Source organism: Oncorhynchus nerka, linkage group LG19 (genome assembly GCF_034236695.1).
Source record: "Oncorhynchus nerka isolate Pitt River linkage group LG19, Oner_Uvic_2.0, whole genome shotgun sequence".
NCBI classification, from domain to species: Eukaryota; Metazoa; Chordata; class Actinopteri; order Salmoniformes; family Salmonidae; genus Oncorhynchus; species Oncorhynchus nerka.
In genome coordinates, this window is record NC_088414.1 from 3,856,773 (window position 1) to 3,880,711 (window position 23,939).

The window sequence follows — 23,939 nt, forward strand, 5'->3', positions numbered from 1 at the left end:
CTGTATCTGTCTGTCTCGGTTTCCCAACACAAGAGAAAGGATTCTGGGAAAGGTGTGTGTGTTTGAACCAATGTTTTTTTCTCATCATTTCAGCAGTAGGGGGCTATATGTACTGTATATAAGGATACCCAAACAACAGATGTTTTTTTCCCCTGGGTGGGGATCAACAAAAAGTTTTACACCCCAGGAGAGCGCCACACAAATGTTTGCAGTCGCAGTCAATCACATAGACAGTAAGAGGCTCCTGCAATCCTTTAAACACATGGAGAATTTTGAAGGTGAGTTGAAATTACAATCTAAACAATGCCTTTTTTTATATATCTAACTAACTATGCGTGTTAATATGTATATATTGTACATTGTAAAATGTATGTTTTTTAATAAGGTCTATATATAGAATGAGAGAAGGGGTTATTGTTAAATGCTTTATTTATTTGTTAAAGAGAAAGGACTTGGGGCCTACACAGGTATTTACCCCAAAGTGTTGTGGATAAAATCATATATATCAGACTTCTAAACAGCAATCACTAACTCAGAGAGGCTGCTGCCTACATTGAGACCCAATCACTAACTCAGAGAGGCTGCTGCCTACATTGAGACCCAATCACTAACTCAGAGAGGCTGCTGCCTACATTGAGACCCAATCACTAACTCAGAGAGGCTGCTGCCTACATTGAGAACCAATCACTAACTCAGAGAGGCTGCTGCCTACATTGAGACCCAATCACTAACTCAGAGAGGCTGCTGCCTACATTGAGACCCAATCACTAACTCAGAGAGGCTGCTGCCTACATTGAGAACCAATCACTAACTCAGAGAGGCTGCTGTATACATTGAGACCCAATCACTAACTCAGAGAGGCTGCTGCCTACATTGAGACCCAATCACTAACTCAGAGAGGCTGCTGCCTACATTGAGACCCAATCACTAACTCAGAGAGGCTGCTGCCTATATTGAGACCCAATCACTAACTCAGAGAGGCTGCTGCCTACATTGAGACCCAATCACTAACTCAGAGAGGCTGCTGTATACATTGAGACCCAATCACTAACTCAGAGAGGCTGCTGCCTACATTGAGACCCAATCACTAACTCAGAGAGGGAGCTGTATACATTGAGACCCAATCACTAACTCAGAGAGGCTGCTGCCTACATTGAGACCCAATCACTAACTCAGAGAGGCTGCTGCCTACATTGAGACCCAATCACTAACTCAGAGAGGCTGCTGCCTACATTGAGACCCAATCACTAACTCAGAGAGGCTGCTGCCTACATTGAGACCCAATCACTAACTCAGAGAGGCTGCTGCCTACATTGAGACCCAATCACTAACTCAGAGAGGCTGCTGCCTACATTGAGACCCAATCACGGTGCATCACTGGACAATGAATGGATCACTAGTCCCTTTAAATAATGCCACTTTAATAATGGTTACATATCTTACATTAAGCATAGCACATGTATATATTGCATTTTATACCCTCTACTGGATCAGGCCATCGTTCACCCATTTATTTATATGTACATATTGTCATTCACCATTTTTGCCTTGTTAGATTAGTTGTTAGATGTGTATTAGGTGGTTGGTGGGGCCTTGTTAGATTAGTTGTTAGATGTGTATTAGGTGGTTGGTGGGGCCTTGTTAGATTAGTTGTTAGATGTGTATTAGGTAGATGTGTATTAGGTGGTTGGTGGGGCCTTGTTAGATTAGTTGTTAGATGTGTATTAGGTGGTTGGTGGGGCCTTGTTAGATTAGTTGTTAGATGTGTATTAGGTGGTTGGTGGGGCCTTGTTAGATTAGTTGTTAGATGTGTATTAGGTGGTTGGTGGGGCCTTGTTAGATTAGTTGTTAGATGTGTATTAGGTGGTTGGTGGGGCCTTGTTAGATTAGTTGTTAGATGTGTATTAGGTGGTTGGTGGGGCCTTGTTAGATTAGTTGTTAGATGTGTATTAGGTGGTTGGTGGGGCCTTGTTAGATTAGTTGTTAGATGTGTATTAGGTGGTTGGTGGGGTTGTTAGATGGGGCCTTGTTGTTAGTTGTTAGATGTGTATTAGGTGGTTGGTGGGGCCTTGTTAGATTAGTTGTTAGATGTGTATTAGGTGGTTGGTGGGGCCTTGTTAGATTAGTTGTTAGATGATTAGTTGTTGTATTAGGTGGTTGGTGGGGCCTTGTTAGATTAGTTGTTAGATGTGTATTAGGTGGTTGGTGGGGCCTTGTTAGATTAGTTGTTAGATGTGTATTAGGTGGTTGGTGGGGCCTTGTTAGATTAGTTGTTAGATGTGTATTAGGTGGTTGGTGGGGCCTTGTTAGATTAGTTGTTAGATGTGTATTAGGTGGTTGGTGGGGCCTTGTTAGATTAGTTGTTAGATGTGTATTAGGTGGTTGGTGGGGCCTTGTTAGATTAGTTGTTAGATGTGTATTAGGTATTTGTCGGGAATTGTTAGATATTACTGCACTGGTGGAACTAGAAGCACACGCATTTCGCTACATATGCATTAACATCTGCTAACTCTGTATGTGACCAATAAAACATGATTCAAATTGTTCTGAAAAATGAAAAACATGCAAACCATAGCCTCTCTCTCTCTCTCTCTATATATATATATATAAGGTTTCTTCAAATATTTAACATTAGTTATATATGTGGTTTTGCAGATATTTTAAAAGTGGATGACATTCAATTTTCAGGTAATTCATATTATTACTACTGTATATGTTGTTTTTATGTCAATTGTATGTATTTTTTTAAGAAAACCTATATATTTTGTATAAATGTATTTCTTTATTATTTAAATGTATATAGGATACCCTACATTTACCCAGCTGTGACCTGCAATAATTGATTTGGATCATCAACCATCAGAAGTTCTAATTATAGAAGACGATGATTTTGAGGAACAACCGACCTAAGGTGTATCTTTACTCGGTCCTACACCCTCAAGATGATTTAGACGTGAGTCAAAAAATAAAATGCGTAATAATCTTTATTACATTAAGCATTAAACAAATTGTGTACACTATTTTAAAAACCTAATCTTGTGTTTACAGCTGACAGCCCACAGAATACCCAAGGCATTATGGGCTCTACCATTGAATGACTTTGAGGGTATTGAAAATGACAATATTCTACCATTCTGTGCGACCGGCTTCGCCAAAACTCAAAACAGCCCAAGAATCGAAGATTTAGCACACATATACACACCTCCAAGAAGCCCCAGCCCTTCGGTATATAATTCTGCGCCTACAGCATATCCTAGTCCTGCACGGTTCCACAGAACACCAATTCAAATACACAGAACTGCATCACCTCTGCCCGAGAAGGTTGACTGGTCTGAAATGATTGGATTCAAGAGCCATATGGATATGGTATGAACAGTTTTTTTTATTAGTTATAAAAAAAATTAAAAAGAATATGTTAACTATTTCAAATCATGTTATGTTTTTCAGACTCCAACGATACCTATACAAATCTTGCAGAGTCTATACATCAAGAGGACATCAGGATAGGAAACGCATCATCAAGAATTCTTCAGAAAAACAGGCATCAAACAACCAAAGGAAATGTAAAACCCAAGGCCTAACAATGAGAAACAGAAACAGGGAGTTAGGTGATGTGTTAAATGTACGATTTTCTCTTTTAGTACTATTATTGGTTATTTAATATAATATAAATTTGATTTCTAATACACTATTTTGTATATATTTTTCTTTCAGACTTCTCCCAGGCCTATACAAACATAGAAGACCCAATACACCAAGAGGAGGAGGAGGAAGAGGACGCTGATGTCATTCAGAGTAAAACCGGTTGATACATTCAATGCTGTTAATGTCAAGGATGATTGATGTTGCCGATTAAGGGTTGAGCTATGATGAGGATGATGTGTTGATGTATGATGCGGCTAAACAGCTTGATTACAATCAATTCTGAGGTCGAGCCAATACTCATTGTAGATAGCATCAATGAGGACACTGATCCTGAAACAGAACTTCAAGATAGGTTTCTCACAGCCTTTTACAGGGCTCTAAACGCCAGAGAGGTCCAGCTACACACACACACACGTATGGTTGCTTTATTAAGAGGTCAGTACAGCCAAGATATATCCTTCTGGCATAAAACCATGTTACTCTTGTTAAGCATCAATCTGATTAAAAAACACCCAAACAAATGATAAAAGCCATATGTAACATGGATACTTCTAGAATAGCACCAGAACTGATCTCCTTAATTAACAAGAGAGGTCCCCCCCCCACATACAGCCCTCATCTCCTATAACCCTTACACATTATCCTTAATTAACAAGAGCCCCCCCCCCCCCCCCACATCAGCCCTCATCTCCTATAACCCTTACACATTATCCTTAACTAACAAGAGAGGTCCCCCCCACATCAGCCCTCATCTCCTATAACCCTTACACATTATCCTTAATTAACAAGAGAGGTCCCCCCACATCAGCCCTCATCTCCTATAACCCTTACACATTATCCTTAATTAACCAAATGAATGAGAGCACACCGTCTTCACGGTCCCCCCCCCACACACACACACACACACACACCTCCTATAACCCTTACACATTATCCTTAATTAACAAGAGGGGTCCCCCACATCAGCCCTCATCTCCTATAACCCTTACACATTATCCTTAATTAACAAGAGAGGTCCCCCCCCACATCAGCCCTCATCTCCTATAACCCTTACACATTATCCTTAATTAACAAGAGAGGTCCCCCCCACATCAGCCCTCATCTCCTATAACCCTTACACATTATCCTTAATTAACAAGAGGTCCCCCCACATCAGCCCTCATCTCCTATAACCCTTACACATTATCCTTAATTAACCAAGTGAATGAGAGCACACCGTCTTCACCCCCCACACACACACACACACACCTCCTATAACCCTTACACATGATCCTTAATTAACAAGAGGTCCCCCCCCACATCAGCCCTCATCTCCTATAACCCTTACACATTATCCTTAATTAACAAGAGGCCCCCCCACATCAGCCCTCATCTCCTATAACCCTTACACATTATCCTTAATTAACAAGAGAGGTCCCCCCACATCAGCCCTCATCTCCTATAACCCTTACACATGATCCTTAATTAACAAGAGAGGTCCCCCCACATCAGCCCTCATCTCCTATAACCCTTACACATTATCCTTAATTAACAAGAGAGGTCCCCCCACATCAGCCCTCATCTCCTATAACCCTTACACATGATCCTTAATTAACAAGAGAGGTCCCCCCCACATCAGCCCTCATCTCCTATAACCCTTACACATTATCCTTAATTAACAAGAGAGGTCCCCCCCCACATCAGCCCTCATCTCCTATAACCCTTACACATTATCCTTAATTAACAAGAGAGGCCCCCCCACATCAGCCCTCATCTCCTATAACCCTTACACATTATCCTTAATTAACCAAATGAATGAGAGCACACCGTCTTCACGGTCCCCCCACACACACACACACACCTCCTATAACTCCTATACATGATGACAATGAGCAACCACATGATGATTTTGAGGAATTAGAAAATGGTGTTTTAAATCAGAGGGGGGGACGGTATTGATACAAGTGTCCGTGTTGAACAATACAGCGATTCGTCAGTTTTTTTAATTCACATGTATCAATCAGAGCCATAATTATGCAGTCTTTTATGTGATGATGTTAGATACTCTTAGAGGGCTACAGGTTTTATCAAACCTCGTGATGTCTTACAACTTGAAATATGTTGTGATACTGTGTTTTGCAGACTATCTCTTGTTGTACCTAATGGCGAAGCAGATCTTGAACAATTTATAGCCCTGCTGGAATGGGTTTTTTTTCAATCTAATTTATCCATCATAGCTGATAGGACCTTAGAACTTGCTGTACAAATAGTCTGCCAACCCCTAGGCGGAGGGGGTCAAAGAAGAAAAATTGATAGTCTCATGCAATCTGAAATCATAAAAAATAAGCAGGCTATCTCATAAACGTTAACAATCCTGGTAATTAGTTATGCTTTGCAATAGGCCTATCACATTTACTCAACCCTGGATGTACTGACCTAGAAGCTTTACAAAAGGCTAGTGAGCTCCAAAAGGCTGTAGGTCTAGGTATACAGGAGGCTGTGGCTTTCTCTGACATAGTCAAATTTGCTGAACATCACGATTGTAGTTTTGTGCCATATTAGAGCTAATTCAGCTCTCTTGAAATTCCAGAACAACCCTCAATCTCATCCTCATATTCCGTGCTTTTATGTGAAAAACAACCATTTTTATGGTATTACCAACATCAGAGAATTATGTGTCCATCATGTCATTCAGGCTACAGCCGACAGGGGGCACTCTTGTCGTTATAACAGTTCAGTGTGTCAGGATGAAAAATGTCCGATGCAGCCCTTACACCTAACACCACGTGAGGATTGTCATCATACATGTCGTTCTGCCTACTGCTACGAAAAACACAACATTGAAACTAACTAACTAACACCCCAAGGCATGTAAATCTGTAAGCAGTTGTGACATTAACAAGAAATATCCAAAATGCCATTGCAATTACAAACTTAAAATAGACAACCCCCAAACTCACTTGTGTGGTATCATACGCTGCCCAATCTGTAAAGGGCTTTGAAAAGCAGAGACACTGAAGTGATTCAAGAAGTGGAACATGAGTTCTATTTGGTGAACATTCAGAGGGATATGATTTATGACTTTGAGAGTAATCAGGAATCAGGGATTAATTTGCCTATTTTTGTATCTACCATGACTTTGAAGGGTGAAAAGTGGCCGGCAGAGGGCCCCAATTGTGCACTACTCTTTCTAAAACATTTCAGAAATCCCCAGTACAAAACTTTCAATTTGTAGCTCACAATTTTAGAGCCTATGATTCCTATCTTCTTTTGAACCCCTTGATACAACAAGGCGTTGCACCCAGGGTCAAAGTCCAAGGTAGTAAAATATTGTGTTTTGTAGACTCCGCCTTCAACCAGAGATACATTGACAGTTTAAGTTTCTTACTCCATGACCCCTGGAGTTGTACAACTATTGCATCGGCATGCATGAAAACCTATCGTACAACCTTTTTACCTCCAGCATCTACAGCTATTCCATTGCCTGACAACTACCGCCGACAATTCAAGTCATACTCTAGCGGCTCCGTTCAATGGTCGGAATACTTATCCCAGGCTAAAAACATTTTTATTCAACATAGAAAAGGGGGGGGGGGGGGGGGGGGGGAGATTGGACCCTACCATGTAGATGGTTACACACATTTTGACGGTGTTGAGACTGTATAAGTACAACGGTTGGTTTCTTCCACGGTTATAAATCTTGCTTTGTGGCCCAGGCCATGTGTGTTTTAACCCAAAAGAGTTTTGGGGACCAGGAGTTCCAAGACAGAATGGAATCTTTACAGGCTGCTTATGGGGTGATGTGTGTTTTAACCCAAAAGAGTTTTGGGGATATGTACCAGGAGTTCCAAGACAGAATGGAATCTGTACAGGCTGCTTAAGGGGTGATCGTTACGGTTATCTGGGAAAATGAGTGGACAGAACTCAAAAAGTCTGATCCTCATGTCCTTTCCACCTTTGACATACCCGAACCCCTGGAACCCCGCCAGGCCTTGTATGGAGGTCATACCAATGCTTTGGCATTACGGTATATAGTGCAACCTGATGAGAAAATTGGATATGTAGATTTTTACATCCCTTTATCCTCATGTAGTGAGTTCCTCTTGTTATCCTATGGGTCATCCTGAAATTATTCACCATGATTTACCACAAAACTATTTTGGTCTGATAAAAGCAACTGTTTACCCTCCCCAGGGCTTGTTTCTGCCACTGTTGCCTTACAAGGGACCTCAATGAAAACGTTTCTTTCCCCTTTGTCGCACCTGCAGTGAAAACAACAACCAGGAAAAGCCTTGTGATGATTCAGACCCATACACTGGTCCGAGCCCTGACAGGTGTATGCGTCACTTCTGAATTCTCTAAGCAACTGTTATAGAGAAGGGGTACCGTGTGGCCAAAATCTTTGAAGTGTGGAATTTTTCCAGGAAATCAGACACTCTTTTTGAAGAGCATATCAAGACCTGCAAGCAAATGGCTTCAGGGTATCCTGCATCGGTCACAGATCGAGAGCAAAGGCAAGTCCATTCAGGACTATCACGACAGAGAAGGTATACGTTTTGTCCCTGACAGAAGAGAGGTCAACAAAACCAAAATAAATCTGTTGAAAATGTATTTAAATTCGCTCTGGGGAAATTATCCCAGAGAGGTAATATGTTAACAATGTCGATTATTAAAGATCCCGAAGAATTTATGGAATTTGTTTTATCGGACCAATATGAAACTTCATATTCTTCATTCTTGAGTCAAGACATTGCCCTGGGTTCTACCCCCGGGTAATGTAAATGTGTTTCTTGCATTATTTACCACGGCCTATGGTCGACTTGAACTATACACCCTCGTGGAGCAGGTTCAGAGGCGGGTTCTTTACCATGACACAGACACTGTGGTCTATGTAAGAAACCCCGGTGTTTGGAACCCCCCTCTTAGCAACTATCTGGGTGGTTTACCATGACACAGACACTGTGGTCTATGTAAGAAACCCTGGTGATTGGAACCCCCCTCTTAGCAACTATCTGGGTGGTTTAATGAGTGAACTCGAAGTTGGTGACCATATCACAGAGTGGTCCTCCTGTGGTCCCTAAAGCTATGCTTTTAGGACTAAAGACAATCACGTGGTGTTGAAAGCCAAAGGCGTGACTCAAAATTATGAAAATGCCTCCCGTGTAAACTTGGAATCAATCACACGCTTTGTCAGGGGTTCATAAATGACCAGAATAGTGAATTAGACATTTTTAACTCCTACAAAAATATTTTTAGAGATAAAAATGGGTTCCATCTATGTAATGCCCCACTTACTGAAAGATTCCAGGTAGTCTATGACAAGAGATTGCTTGTACCTGACGAGACCACCTTGCCCTTTGGCTACTGACTTATGTTACAAGTCCTGTATGTCTTAACCCTTAAGATATAATGGCTGCGGTAGAAGGTTTTGATCCCAAGTTGCAACTACCATTTTCGGCCTAAATCGCAGGCCCATCCAATAGCGGTAAAACTTGTTTTGTAAAAAGTATTTTAGAGAGTTCTGAACATGTATTATCTCAGAAACCTGACAACATTGTGTGGTGTTATTCATGTTATCAATCTTTGTAAGATGAGTTGTTGAAGAAAATAAAAATCAAGTTTATTGAAGGAACACCCGCATCCCTGTCTGACGATGAACTTTTACCTCATTATAAAAACAATCTGCTGGTTTTGGATAATATGCTTTTTGCCGGAATGAACATCCTGAAATAGCATGAGCTTTGACTCAATATCAAACCTGTCCGTGTTTTACTTGGTACAAAATGTGTTTCACCAAGGTAAAAAAAAAAAAGCAGTACCATTAGTTTGAACGCCAATTACTTGATTTAGTTCAAAACTCCAGAGACAAACTACAAATAAACATTCTAGCTCAGCAGATGTACACTGGAAGGAAATCCTACTTTATGGAAAGGTATGAGTACGCTACCAAAGCACCATTTCCTCATTTTAAATGTGTATTTAAAATCGAATACTCCAGAACACCTGAGGCTCCGAGCAGGATTGTTTCCGTGGGAGTGGCCGACAGTTTACATTACGATTTTTTTATTTAATTTGTCTCTGTGTTTAAAAAGAAACCTACTGCTCTTGAGATCCCTAGTTGGGGCTACCCCTAAAGAACGCAAGGCCATCTTGGGTCATTGTTCTTCAGATCTCATATTATCACTATGTGAGATTGCTTTGAATCTTCTCAAAGGCCACATTCCACTCACCCTGACCCAATTTTTAAAAAATTAAAGAGACAAAAGACTGCCATCAAACTCTTTTCCAATAAAAGGGCCAGTCTTCAAAAGAAAAGACAATCTGTGGGTTTTCTTCTACCTTTACTAAGTAGAGCCGTGCCCTTCATCACCAGCCTTATTGCTGCCAGATGTGGGGGTTGAACACAGAATGTGATGGCCAATAAAATGTACTAAGTGCCTCAACAAGAGTTGGATAGACTTAAACAGCAATTACAAGGTCCTGAAATTATCAGATAAAACAGCCGGAAATGATTTGGATACGGCCATGAAGGATATTTTGAACAGAAGAGGTTTGAATCCCTATGATAAGGTCCAAAAATACACGAACCTCTTGCAAAGGTATTTGGCACTTGGTTAAACAAGGTGAGAGAGAGACCAACCATTTATCGCTTTCCCTACCAGAACCCTTAAAGGATGAAGAGCATAGAGAGAGCAATGTCCCTGTAATGCCTAGACCAGAGATCTTACCGGTTGAAGATAAAAAAAATGCATGTTGAAGATAATGTTATGCATGACCTGTTGACACATGTTCCAGCACATAACAGGAAAAATGTTAGATACATTATGAACAAAATAAAAGACTCAAAGGGGGCCGCTACTTGGAATGACAAAGGATAGTTTATCTTTCAGGGGGATGTTGTCAGTGGTTCTCATATGATGGACTTGCTTTAAAGTACCACAGCAACCCACAGGATTGCTGATGACAGAAGACCTCCTCGGTGGAATCAGTTTCTTAAAGCCCTGGCAGTCCTCACCATTCCACTCTCAGGTACCAAACTATAAGCTTCACCAACAGAAGACCTCCTGGGTGGAGTCAGTGTCTTAAAGCCCTGCAGTCCTCACCATTCCCCTCTCAGGTACCAAACTATAAGCTTCACCAACAGATTGTTGAGGATAGAAGACCTCCTCGGTGGCATCAGTGTCTTAAAGCCCTGGCAGTCCTCACCATTCCACTCTCAGGTCTACCAAACTATAAGCTTCGCCCAACAGATTCAAGCTTTAAAACATACACTTCAAAGAGCTACAGCTCTCCTAAAGATGGTCTTGGGACCCCTCCCCCTTTTGAAAGGGCTAATGATAAGATAACACATTTATGGGTGAGTCTTCACCCCTGAGCCCCTCCCCCTTTTGAAAGAGCTAATGATAACACATTTATGGGTGAGTCTTCACCCCTGAGCCCCTCCCCCTTTTGAAAGAGCTAATGATAACACATTTATGGGTAAGTCTTCACCCCTGAGCCCCTCCCCTTTTGAAAGAGCTAATGATAACACATTTATGGGTGAGTCTTCACCCCTGAGCCCCTCCCCCTTTTGAAAGAGCTAATGATAACACATTTATGGGTGAGTCTTCACCCCTGAGCCCCTCCCCCTTTTGAAAGAGCTAATGATAACACATTTATGGGTGAGTCTTCACCCCTGAGCCCCTCCCCCTTTTGAAAGGGCTAATGATAACACATTTATGGGTGAGTCTTCACCCCTGAGCGCCTCCGGACCTTTTCCTAATCCTGATCTCTCAGGGTGGTTAGACTTTTGAATGACTTTTGATTCAATTCAATAAATATATATTTTTTAAATTATACAATTAACATTTGTGACATTTAAACGTTTAATGTGAACATACACCTTGATTATAGAGTATTAAAGTACACATACTTAAACACCGTTGATATTTTCTACCAGAAACAATCCATGGTGCTATCATCACTTCTTAAATCATCATTATAAAGAGACATAACATCTTCAAAAGAAACTCCGCAGGCTCTTTGGCATAGGTAGAATACACCGTGTTGACCACATGTAGTAGAAAGGTTATATTGTGCTGTAGTAGATCTTAGATCCATTTTTGTTCAAAAACTGTTTGATAGATAGGGGGACATGTGAAAATCCGGGGGGGGGTGAGCCGTAGGAATCAAAAAAAGTTGAGATTTTTCTACCTCCTTCTTCATCTTCTAATGTCACAGCTAGCCAATCAATGTTCACCAGGCATGTGTTATTGACAATAAAGATGGCCGGTCGATCTTTCCATTTCTCAAAAGGTAGTTCATCACAAGCCCATACTCCACAAATGTTTTTCCAATCAAGCAGCTCATGAGACCTTCTAGCTTTTGGGTATTCATGTTTTTGCTCAATGATCCTTAATATCTTAACTAATAATAATAATCCACTAATACTTGTCTTCGAGCGTTCACATCCAAGATTAAATCAGAGCATGTATTAACAAGCTAAAGGTGAAAGGAAACACATTTCCTGCCCGAGATTACCTTGGGACACCGCAGACAGATTTCCTGAGGTGTCATCATCGGGTGATGAATTGAAACCATAAAATGTGTAAAACTCTGCAAAATCATTTCTGTCAATAGGTAAAGAGAGATCTTTTAGATGCCTCCCTGTAGCCAGGAATAGATTGTAAAATACTCGCACAGATATGTTATTGAATTGTGGTTCGAAGACCTTAGCCGGGAGCTGACGTCCATCCTGACAGAGAGCTACATACTCTGCATTGAAATGCTGAAAATTTAACTATTTTTTTAATGTAAGCTACCTGTACTAGAGGCATGATCAACCAAGCCTTTAACAATGTAGTGGGGTAACGGGCCTAAAAACAGTTTTTTTTTACTGCAGATTCTACTCCCCACGGCTATGCTGAATGTTTTCATGGTAATTCTTTGGAGAGGGTAAAGAGAATTTCCTTTCATCAAAGCCATCAAAGCCTCATCAAAGACCCAGAGTCCCCAAAGTTCATCAAAGACCCAGATGAAGTGCTGGAGATACAGACACGTTTTAATAATAAAGTGTAGCCCCCAACACTTTTAAACTAAAGTCACCGTCTTACATTTACATTTAAGTCATTTAGCAGACGCTCTTATCCAGAGCGTCTTAGGCAGACATTAGACAAAACTCCTCCTTGGCCCTTGTTAATTTTAGCCTTAAATCAACCGAATTTAAGAGGAAACGTTCTTGAAAGAAAATGCCAGAGTGTATAGGCCCTAGAGTGTATAGGCCCTCGAGATTCTGTACAGTAGCGAGCACTTGCCTCCAGTCCTTTGTTTTCACCGGTGGTGGGATCTATATCTTCCATAGATGCTCCTGCAGTATCCTTGATAAACAGCCCAGTGCTGAATAGTGTCTTCGGAGTAGTTTAGTAAACATTCCAGGATGGCCCTATAAGGATAGGTGGCACTGCTTTGACTGATAAGGCATTCAACCAAAGTCACATTCACTTGGGAGAAGATGGTCGCCAAGGGGTAATTAATGAGGCTCACCTTGGCATCATTTACAATATTAGTACCATGTCTTTTGGTCACTTTGACACGTAAATGTAATAAGGTGTTTTTGAGGTCCAGGTAGTTGTCACAATGGCCTGGGATGAAAAACTCTATAGGTCCATTGTCTGTCATGGCAGAGAGTGGGGTTACCTCCGCTTTACATGGTAACCATGATAACCCGGTAATCCATGACCCACTTGATCAACATAGTATGAGACATATCGGTTAAGGTCGAGATGGTGGTTGTGTACCATAACCATTTTAATTTATTTGTATTATATTTATTTAAAAATATATATATATATATATATAATACTAATAATATATTAGATATGTAGAGAGATTTTGGTGGGTCTAAAATGGAGTTTTACCATAAGTAAATTCAATATTTTTGTTCTGATCCGTTTTAAGTTCAACCTGAATGTTTTCAATATATTTCTTGCTTACAGGTACATAGTGTGGCTTGTCATAGTGAACAGTGACTACATCACCATCTTTTCCATCTATATGAACTGTTCTTGGGAGGGGCACATAACTGTCTCCTACCCTTTGATAGGATATGATGTCGGTATACAAAAACATGTTGTAAAACCCTGCATGTATATCCACTGGGAATAGGAATAATTTATCTTTCAAATATGTCCATATATTGGGATTCATCCCCAACATGTAGGCTAAATTATCACTGGTCTTTATAGCCCGCTCATCATCCCCTGAGATTTGTACACGTTTATGAATAGGGTTGTGGTTCAATAGTATTTTCATATGGTTGAGGGTTAGGAGGCCGTTCAACTCAAAGATGATCCTCTCTACAGTTCTAGAGAATATTTTTTTAACCTCTCTTCGGTAGGGGGCAGTATTTTGACGTCCGGATGACAAGCGTGCCCAAAGTAAACTGCCTGTTACTCAGGCCCAGAAGCTAGGATATGCATAGAATTGGTAGATTTGGATAGAAAACACTCTAACGTTTCTAAAACTGTTACAATTATGTCTGTGAGTATAACAGAACTGATATGGCAGGCAAAACCCAGAGGACAAACCACCCCCCAAAAAACAAATTAGCCTACCCCTACTTTCAATGGCTATCACTTGTATTATAAGACCAAGCCCTCCCAGATTGCAGTTCCTAGGGCTTCCACTAGATATCAACTGTCTTTAAAAAGAGTTTCAGGCTGGGTTTTGGAAAAATGAGCCAGAAATGGTAGTTTTTCTAGGTGGCTCCCATTTTGCCGTTAGTGCTTCTAAGCACCTGGAAGACATTGCGTTCTTTGGTGTTTTTCTCCGGTAAAGACAATAACGATTCTCCATCTTAAATTTGATCGTTTAGTTACGTATTTACGTATTTGATTATTAAGGTTTGATTATAAACATTGTTTGACTTGTTTGGAAAAGTGTATTAGTAACGTTTGGGATTCATTTTGTATGCATTTTGATGGAGGGAAACTGAGTGGATTATTGACTGAAGCGCGCCAGCTAAACTGAGTTTTTATGGATATAAAGAAGGACATTATCGAACAAAAGGACCATTTGTGATGTAACTGGGACCTTTTGGAGTGCCAACATGGCAACAGAAGATCATCAAAGGTAAGACACTTTGGTGTCGCACCTGCCTGGTTGAAATATGTTTTTCATGTGTTTGTATGCGGGGCGCTGTCCTCAGATAATCGCATGGTTTGCTTTCGCCGTAAAGCCTTTTTGAAATCTCACACAGCGGCTGGATTAACAAGAAGTTAAGCTTTATTTTGATGTATTACACTTGTGATTTCATGAAAGTTAAATATTTATAATACTGTCATTTGAATTTCACACTCTGCTACCGTCCCACCTGCCCATAAGAAGTTAAACTCAGACATCTCATAATTCACAAAGTCAAACACAGACTGTGCATCTCGCCCACTTGGCACATCAAAGTAGCCCAAGAAATGTTCCTGAATAAAGGCCTGATCATCCACATAACAGATGATAACTGACAACCGGTTGTGACAGCTGATGTCTGTGGTTTCCTTCATTTGCCATGCGAAAAACAGTGCTGCCTCCACTTTTCTTTTAATCTCACTTTTAACGGATGATGCGATGGAAGCTATAAAAATCATTCTGAATTGATTTTGACATCCCAGAAAAGACAGTAAAAAGTTCCATATGTTCAGCAAGTAATGCATCATTACGTGTTATTACCTCTGCAAGCTCCTTGTAGTTGCCCTTGTTAGCGGACTTTTCCCTCTCGTTGTGTCCTCTAAAATTCTGGCCTTCTAGGCAGAGTTCCTCAGTCCAGTGTCTGTGTTCTTTTGCCCATCTTAATCTTTTCTTTTTATTGGCCAGTCTGAGATATGACATTTTCTTTGCAACTCTGCCTAGAAGGCCAACATCCCGGAGTCGTCTCTTCACTGTTAACATCGAGACTGGTGTTTTGCGAGTTAAGTGCTGAACAAATAGTTACATTGACTACGTCCGTCTTAGATCGCTCATTAATGCCTTAATCGAGATTACGGATTGCCTCAATTGTCAGTAAAAAAACACATTAGATTAAGCAAGTCAGCCATATCAGTTATGTTTTTTATCAAATGGCAGTAAATGAGGCTGATTGAATTGTTTGTCTGCCAGACAAGGCTCTGCTGATAACCAGGTGTGGCGGTGGTAAGGATTCACTCCATGGTGCTGAAAAGAAAGCTCTGCTGTTGGGCAGTTTTATGTAGAGCAGTTTGTGGGCACAGTTTGTCACCATTATAGTGCAAGTAATGTATTTTTTTAGTGTTGTGTTGAATAGTGGCTTTGCTGGCATGCATCTAAAAAATATATATATCTTGGCCCACCAAGATTTACATGCTAAAATCGACACCGATTCTAGGGACTCTAGTGAATAGACTGGACCCTGGTTTTATGGACACTCAATCAATTGTTTTGCCTGTACAGTGCTATATATGTACTGTATAGTGTCCAGTAGCTCCATTTTAAGCTGTTTGATCACAGTAAAAGTCCAGCAACACTTGCTATGACCAAGCTTTTTGTTCAAACACACTTTTTTTTGTATAATAAGGACTTGTGAGAAAACTACTGGACCCTGGTTTTATGGACGCACAATCAATCGTTTTTCCTGTACAGTGTTATTTGTTTGTGCAACACAACAAAAATACAGCAGGACTTTCCTTAAACATTACACTTTAAACATTGTATCCTTGAACAATAGCGCCAGTTAGTTCAAATTAACCATACAATCAAAATAATGTTTTTAAATGTTCATTATATTGTTTCGGTAGCCTATTATTATTATTATGTTCTTTACATTCATTCATTTAAGCTACAAACATTTCAAAATGTGCTCCACCTCTATTTGTTATCTTATACAAAGTAGTAATTCTCTTCAGTTGAGATTTTTCCCCATGTAGTTATATATATATATATATATATTTTTAACATTATGCACTATGCAAAGCTGCAAAAATGATTCTGTATCATACAGTTTTAGCGCAGACTTTTATTTGGAAGGAAAAATCTGTAAACCAGAAATCTTGACGTTGCTTCGGGGACATAATATTTCCAGAGATACTTTTGAGGAGATGGAAACTCTATTGAAATCGCATTAACGCCCATTGCGTATGTTTCCTATGCGTTGTCAATGGGCATTCTGGGCTATTTTGGGACAAGAAGAGCTATCCTTCAAGGGCTGTATTCCAAACACTTAAAAGACACACCCTCTCCCCTCAGCCCTCAAATTAAGTGGACACTCCCGATGACGTGTCATGACGTCTGAAGAGTTTGCACTTGCAGGACGAGGGGTGAGGGAGGAAGAAATTAATTTTAAATGGATAGCCCTTGCCCGGAAATTCATCACTCGTTCGTCCCGCGACGATTGTGTTTTCAGCCGGTAGCTTGTGGGTGCTTTATATGTGCTACAGTCAATTATGATTGCATGTCTACCTGTAGTAACTATATAATTATTAATATACACTTTCTGTATGATAACTAGCAAATTACTGAGCTAACTAACGTTAGCCTGCCTAGCTGTAACTTCTGAAGAAGGATTTTTTTTCTTTCTACAATTTTCAGAATCTAACCAAACAAAACATTACTTTTACGAGACGTGTTTATGCCGTCATGTGCATTAGTAGCACAATTTCTAACTTATTTACATTTGTTTTTACTTATACTTGTATGTTGACTTCTCCATATTGACGTTGAGGTTTTAAGTCTTGCTGGATGCTCGATTCCCCCAAAGTAAATTGATGTTTAGCCAAAAAATAATATAATTACTCCTGTCTAAATAAAATCATTCAAAATACTTTACAAAGGAGCATGACTTAGACATAGAGGCCCATTAGCTTCTTTAAAAATGATATAAAATTAAATAAACAATTTTCCTCATCAATCTCATTGACAAAACCCGATAATGTCAAAGTGAAAACAGGTTTTTAGAAATGTTTGAAAATATATTAAACATTTGAAAAAAAACACACCTTCTTTACATAAACATTCAGATCCTTTGCTATGGGACTCGAAATTGAACTCAGGTCCATCCTGTTTCCATTGACCATTCCTGAGATGTTTCTACAACTTGGAGTCCTGTGGTAAATTAAATTAATTGGACATTATTTGGAAAGACACTGTCTATATAAGGTCCCACAGTCAGAGCAAAAACTAAATCATGAGGTTGAAGGAATTGTCCGTAGAGCTCAGACAGGATTGTGTCAAGGCACAGATCTGGGAAAGGGTACCAAAATAATTCTGCAGCATTGAAGGTCCCAAAGAACACAGTGGCCTCCATCATTCTTAAATGGAAGAAGTTTGGAACCACCAAAACTCTTCCTAGAGCTGGCCACCTGGCCAAACTGAGCAGTCGGGGGTGACCAGGGAGGTGACTAAGGGAAAGTTCTTGGTCAGGGGGGTGACCAAGAACCTGATGGTAACTCTGACAGAGATCCAGAGTTCCTATGTGGAGATAGGAGAACCTCCCAGAAGGACAACCATCTCTGCAGCACTCCACCAATCAGGCCTTTATGGACGAGTGGCCAGACGGAAGCCTCTCCTCATTAAAAGCTAAATGACAGCCCGCTTAGAGTTTGCTAAAAGGCACCTAAAGGACTCTCAGACCATGAGAAACAACATTCTTTGGTCTGATGAAACCAAAACTGAACTCTTTGGCCTGAATGCCAAGCAGCACATCTGGAGCTAACCTGGCACCATCCCTAAGGTCACAGGCCAACCCAGATGAAGCAGATGCTAAACTACAGGGCTGCTTTGCTAGCACAGACTGGAATATGTTCTGGGATACTTCAATGGCATCGAGTTTACCACATCAGTCACTGGCTTCATCAATAAGCGCATCGATGAAGTTATCCCCATAATGATTGTATATACAATTCCCAACCAGAAGCCATGGATTACAGGCAGCATTTACACTGATTTCAAGGGCAGTGCTGCCACTTTCAAGGGCAGTGCTGCCACTTTCAAGGAGCAGGACTCAAACCCGGAAGCTTATAAGAAATGCCGCAATGCCCTCCAACGAAACATCAAACAGGCAAAGTGTCAATACAGAACTGTCACATCTGCTCCAGCAACGCCCTCTGCTGCTCATCCTGTGTCTCCTTGGCCTGCCGCCACTCCCCCAGTACTCTCCCCCCTCCCCCTCTGTGTGTGTGTGGGCGAGACAAGTGTGCTGGAGTCAGAGCAGAGCCCCACCAGCTGCAACCTGTTCCATAATCAAGACCTCTACAAATACTCAGCCCTGCCACTTCGACGCTGCCAGATCGTTATCTCTGCTCAGTCAGCCTACGTTTATAGCCGTTTGTTACTATTCAGATCCTGTTATTCTGTTGTGCCTGTTTTCCTTGGCTGATGCCGTTTTCCTCTCCACCACAGTTCTGCCCGCTCCGACTCTGGTCCCAGTCTCGTTCCGCCATCCTGCAACTCTAGGGGGAGGTGACATTCATATTGCACTGTACAGCTTTACCTAAGGTTTGGGGATCAATGAAATGGGGTAACAGTCTACTCAATACCCAATATATTTTTCCCCCAACATCATCCTCAGAGTTATCAGACTCCAAAACATCCACGCAGTATTGTTTTTCCTCTGGAATAATGTTCAATACACATGGGTTGACAATAAATGTGTCTCAATTCAGTTCTTTCAGAGTCCCACAATCAAAGCTACGACACAAATGTACTCTGGGTGTCACTGAGTAGACAGACACCCCCATGTCATTGATCCACAGGTACATTTACATTTAAGTCATTTAGCAGACGCTCTTATCCAGAGCGACTAAGGTTGTACAGTGAAATAAGTATGCCCGTAATTAAATTCTAAGTCCAATACATCCAGTGTGATTTCATATTGTCTTTTGGTTTTATATAACATTTCCAACTCATTTAGCATGATCTATTCAATGTCATAATTATACTATTTGTATTCATTCGCGTCAGTCAAATTATACTTTTATTTTGAAGGCTAACCGCAAAGTCCACTATTGTGGCTAGATTCACATAGATGGGTCCGACCACCACCATTGATCAAGTAAGAACAGTCTTCTAAATTAGGGTTATTTTAAGATGACACAGCTAGATAACTATAGCTACTGAAAAAAGATTGTCGTTTTGCTATCCTTTTGGGGAAGAACATTAGCTCATGGATACAAACAGCTAGCCTTTTATTTTTATGACCAGCGCAGAGTGCGAGACAACTTTACCAGCGTAATAGCATACGTAATCTATTAATTGTTGTGACGTTTGAAATACGAGTGACAGTGAAATCAATGTGTTAACTACGTAAAACAATAAACGCTTTAAATTGTGTGACGCGCAGTCATATTCAGGTCGATTGGTCAAAAAGCTTATTTGACAAGCCAGTGTTATTTGAAGCATATTTTTTGACATGCAAAGACCCAAATGGCGTTTCATACTCACCTACCTACATTTATCATTCATGGGACGCGTTGCCGTAAGTTAACTGGCAAACTGCCATGCCACTCTCCCGCTGTCTTTCCAGAGCACGCGCTGATACTGCATACTTTGTCTCTTCTCTTCGGTCGCATGCTGCATTCTGTTATGTGAATGATTGGCTGAGCCACTTGTTCACATACAGCCAAACTTTTCTCATCGGATCTACACGAATTTCGTAGTTCACATTTGGCATTCAAAACTGCGAATTTCGCTGAAAGGGGACTAGTTTGCATTCCTTCAATTGACTGATTTCCTTTTCTGAACTCTTGTCTCTCTCTTTTTTGTTCAGTATACACACAATCCAATCTGACAAAAGACCAGAAAAAAAAACGTGCATATTTCTTGGAACATTTATTTTTGATAGCAAACAGTTTATCCGAGCTTGGTGGCCAGTTCCTTGGCCTTTGCCTTCTCCAGCTTTGTGATGCGGGCGGTGGACTTGGGGCCCATGATACCACCTCCCCAGTGACGACGGATCTAGGAAAGGAAGCACATTGTCATGATTTAATTCAGCCTGGTGGGGAATGGCATAAGACATTTTAGAGAAAGGCAAAGACTGCAGCAATCTGGTGACTTGTGTGCCTCCAGATATGTAGCAACAGGATATCGCAATATTTTTCGACAATCGATATTTGACTCCAGTATCAGTTTGTAAAAAGGTAGCGCTAGCTAGAGCTAGTCTGCTGTGCCAAAAGGCTGGTATTTTTAATCGTATAGCTTGTACTCAATCCCACAAAAAAAACAGTGAGCCAACATGTTCAGCACTACCATTTCCCCAATTGATCAGAGCTCGTTTTCAGGTCCTCTGTCTCCCTGCAGCATACAGTGAACAATACGTTTGGAACACAAAAAATCACAATATATTTTGTATCGGCGCCTAAGTATCGTGAAATTGTATCGTGAGGTTCCTGCCAATTCCCCGCCCTAAAGCCATATACAGAAATTAACGCATGCAAAAGGTCGTTAACAAAAAATTGCATCAGTGATCCTAGTGGGTGTCAATATCCCTTTTAGGAGAGCAAATATGTCAAGTCATCTGCAAAACCAAAATGTGAACCCACAAGATAATCCATTCCATCTTCAGGACACCAAAAACATACTGGCTTGACTACTTGTCAATATTAACAAAGATGGTGGGCAGACCAGCCACTCACCTCCTCGTATCTGTCATTGTAGTTGGTCTTGATGGCTTCCACCAGCTTGGCAAGGGCACCTTTGTCCTCACTGAAAAGGTAGGAACATGTCAATAGTGCATCATCACAAAGAACATTTGAAATCCAGTTAACGCTGCACACAATCCGTTGGTTCATGGTTAAAAAGCTCATAAAGAAACATGTTCAGTTGAAGAAATTCATACATCATTGCCAAAGGATTAAATCAATATTATAAATTCCTAGGCGTAGGCCTTAGTGCATCAACACCACTTTCACAAATGTTTGGCTATGCCACCTGTTACTTACGGGTTTGTCTGTGTGATGGCAACTGAAGTACAGGTCTTTCTGTGCACCAGTCGTCCCAACCTGGCCTTTCCCTTGACAATGCAGTAAGGGACACCCATCTTACGACACAGAGCAGGCAGGAACACCACTAACTACAAAGGGGAAAAGAAAATGTCAAGTATCTATTCTTTGTGGACCAAACACTTGACTGTGCTTTTGCGTCTAAACTACAATATTAGTCTTCGCTCAGAATTAAAAAGATTGTATGTTTTGATCCACATTGAGGATTCAGGTGAAGAAATTCAAGCATCATTGCAAAGAACCACATTAGCCCATGAATAATGATCAAGTCTGCAACAGCTCACCCATAATGAGCTAAATAACCATAGAATAGTGAAAGGAGTGCTACCTCAATAGGGTCCACATCGTGGGCAATGACCACCAGCTGGGCCTTCTTGCTTTCCACTAGAGTGGTGACTGTGTTCACACCTTTGGGAGAATTCAACATGGATATCAAAAACAAGTTCTGTTGAACTAGTCAAAAACAATTATTGTGGCTGATGCTCAGAGTTAAAAAGCTCAAACTACATGATTGTTTCAGGTGAAGAAATTCAAACATCATTGCATCAAGGCCAAAGTATGTAATCTAAAAATGACTTCAATCCCTCATGCCTCACCTGCACGGAGAACAGGAGGCCTCTTGGTTGGGGTATCTCCCTTTCCAGCAGCCTTCTGCTCAGCGCGGGCCAGCAGCCTCTGCTTCTTCTCCTGCTTGGTCTCCGGCCTGTACTTGTGGGCCAGTTTGAACAGCTGTGTGGCTGCGGAGATACAGAATTAGTACATCCCACTGGATCTGAGGAATTGCAGAAAAAATCTGCAACTTAAGTTGTCAAAAGTTCGGGATCCAGCCGAATAGCTTCAGGGTCTTTCAAGTACAGTAAGGTGCATCAGTGATCTTGGTGGGTGTCAACATTGCTGTTCAGTTAGCAAATATTCTTTCACATCATCTGCAAAACCCACAATATACCAGCCATCTTCAGAAACAATTCCCCCATGTCAATACACAACTCAGCAATCTAGATAAGCCCATGCACAGACCTACCCGTCTGGCGGTCCAGTGCCTGGGTGAACTGGTTGATCGCAGGGGGGACCTTCAGACGCTTGTACAGGATGGAGCGCTGCCTCTGTAGGCGAATGTAGCGGGGCCATTTCACAAAGCGTGTCAGATCACGCTTGGGCTGGATGTCCTGACCTATAAACACGAGGGGGGGGTTAGTGCATCTAATCACTTTGAAATGAATAGAAAATAGCCTGAAGCCACTATAATCATGAAAGAAGTGCATCAGCGATCTTGGTGGGGTGTCTGCATTGTTGTTAAGATAGCAAATATTCTTTACATCATCTGCACATGCTGACATGGGAAAATGTCTTAACAGTTAGTGAAAATCTAATAGAAACCCCAGGTTACTCACCAATGCCATAGTTCTTTGGCCTCTTCTCGAACAGGGGATTGACCACTTTCTTGGCCTCGTGCTTCTTGGCCACTGAAGGGGCGGGTGCCACCTTCTTCCCCTTAGACTTCTTGCCTTTAGGCTTTCAAAAACAGGTAAGACTAGTCAAGCATAACGTTAAACGGTCAAATACATTTAACAGAATATAACTTGACTGTGGCTTTAGCTCAGGGTTAAAAAGCTCGTGTTTTGAATCAACATAACAGATTCAGTTCAACAAATTCAAAGCATCATTGCAAAAGCCAATAATAAAAATGTCTGTGCGAACAGACATCAACACTAGCGTCTTTGGAGGTAACGTTAGCTCTGGCTACCTAGTTAACACATTTAACTACCCAGCTCTCAAAGGCATACAATGGTTTACTTGACAATTTGATATCCTTCACTACTACTGTTATGGACAATGAGTTAACGCAATCTGGGCGCATGGAACAGGCCGTGAGACCCGTAACCTGAACTGGCGCGAAGTTAGGCCTTCGAGACTAGCTAGCCCACTCGCTAGCTACGTTGCAATAGCCCTTTAGTCCCACATCAACTATACATTTCCCAAGATGCGTAAAAAGTTTAATGCATGATTTAACGTTTCCATAAACTGCATTTCAACAAGTTCCTAGACACAGATGGTGTTAAAATAAACCACTCTGTATGGGTGGTGTTCCTGCGGACAACTTCCAAGTGCCAAGTCATGGGAGATTTCGGATAAAACAGCAAAACATTATTACCATACCAATGTGAAATGGGTGCTTTGTTTATGTACGACAAGTAAGAGTAACTTTTATGACACAAAAAAACATTTTAAAAATAAGATGGTAAGGGATGAAAACATGTATCTTTTCCCCACCAAACGAAATATCCATACACTCACCATGTTGGATCAGATAGAAAGAAAGACCAATGCATTGTGGGTAAT

General features: G+C 41.0%; 1 protein-coding gene and 6 non-coding genes across 7 annotated transcripts; all 7 read right to left on the bottom strand.

Annotated features, from left to right (window-relative positions):
- Nucleotides 1-20,415: 20,415 nt before the first annotated feature.
- Nucleotides 20,416-23,897, bottom strand: LOC115146872 (large ribosomal subunit protein eL8). Its single transcript, XM_029688892.2, has 8 exons — nucleotides 23,889-23,897; nucleotides 22,991-23,111; nucleotides 22,621-22,770; nucleotides 22,196-22,336; nucleotides 21,928-22,007; nucleotides 21,540-21,670; nucleotides 21,234-21,303; nucleotides 20,416-20,556 (listed from the first exon to the last, which is right to left on the bottom strand). Exons 1-8 carry the CDS (start codon nucleotides 23,895-23,897, stop codon nucleotides 20,452-20,454), a joined length of 807 nt encoding a protein of 268 aa, XP_029544752.2. The 3' UTR covers nucleotides 20,416-20,451.
- LOC115101488 (small nucleolar RNA SNORD36) lies at nucleotides 21,381-21,446 on the bottom strand. Its single transcript, XR_003859293.1, has one exon. It is a non-coding gene; the product is annotated as a small nucleolar RNA SNORD36 (small nucleolar RNA).
- On the bottom strand, nucleotides 21,760-21,836 carry LOC115101522 (small nucleolar RNA SNORD36). The gene has a single exon (XR_003859326.1). It is a non-coding gene; the product is annotated as a small nucleolar RNA SNORD36 (small nucleolar RNA).
- LOC115101521 (small nucleolar RNA SNORD36) lies at nucleotides 22,078-22,145 on the bottom strand. Its single transcript, XR_003859325.1, has one exon. It is a non-coding gene; the product is annotated as a small nucleolar RNA SNORD36 (small nucleolar RNA).
- On the bottom strand, nucleotides 22,462-22,530 carry LOC115101491 (small nucleolar RNA SNORD24). Its single transcript, XR_003859296.1, has one exon. It is a non-coding gene; the product is annotated as a small nucleolar RNA SNORD24 (small nucleolar RNA).
- LOC115101490 (small nucleolar RNA SNORD24) lies at nucleotides 22,857-22,925 on the bottom strand. The gene has a single exon (XR_003859295.1). It is a non-coding gene; the product is annotated as a small nucleolar RNA SNORD24 (small nucleolar RNA).
- On the bottom strand, nucleotides 23,192-23,268 carry LOC115101510 (small nucleolar RNA SNORD36). The gene has a single exon (XR_003859314.1). It is a non-coding gene; the product is annotated as a small nucleolar RNA SNORD36 (small nucleolar RNA).
- Nucleotides 23,898-23,939: the final 42 nt, after the last annotated feature.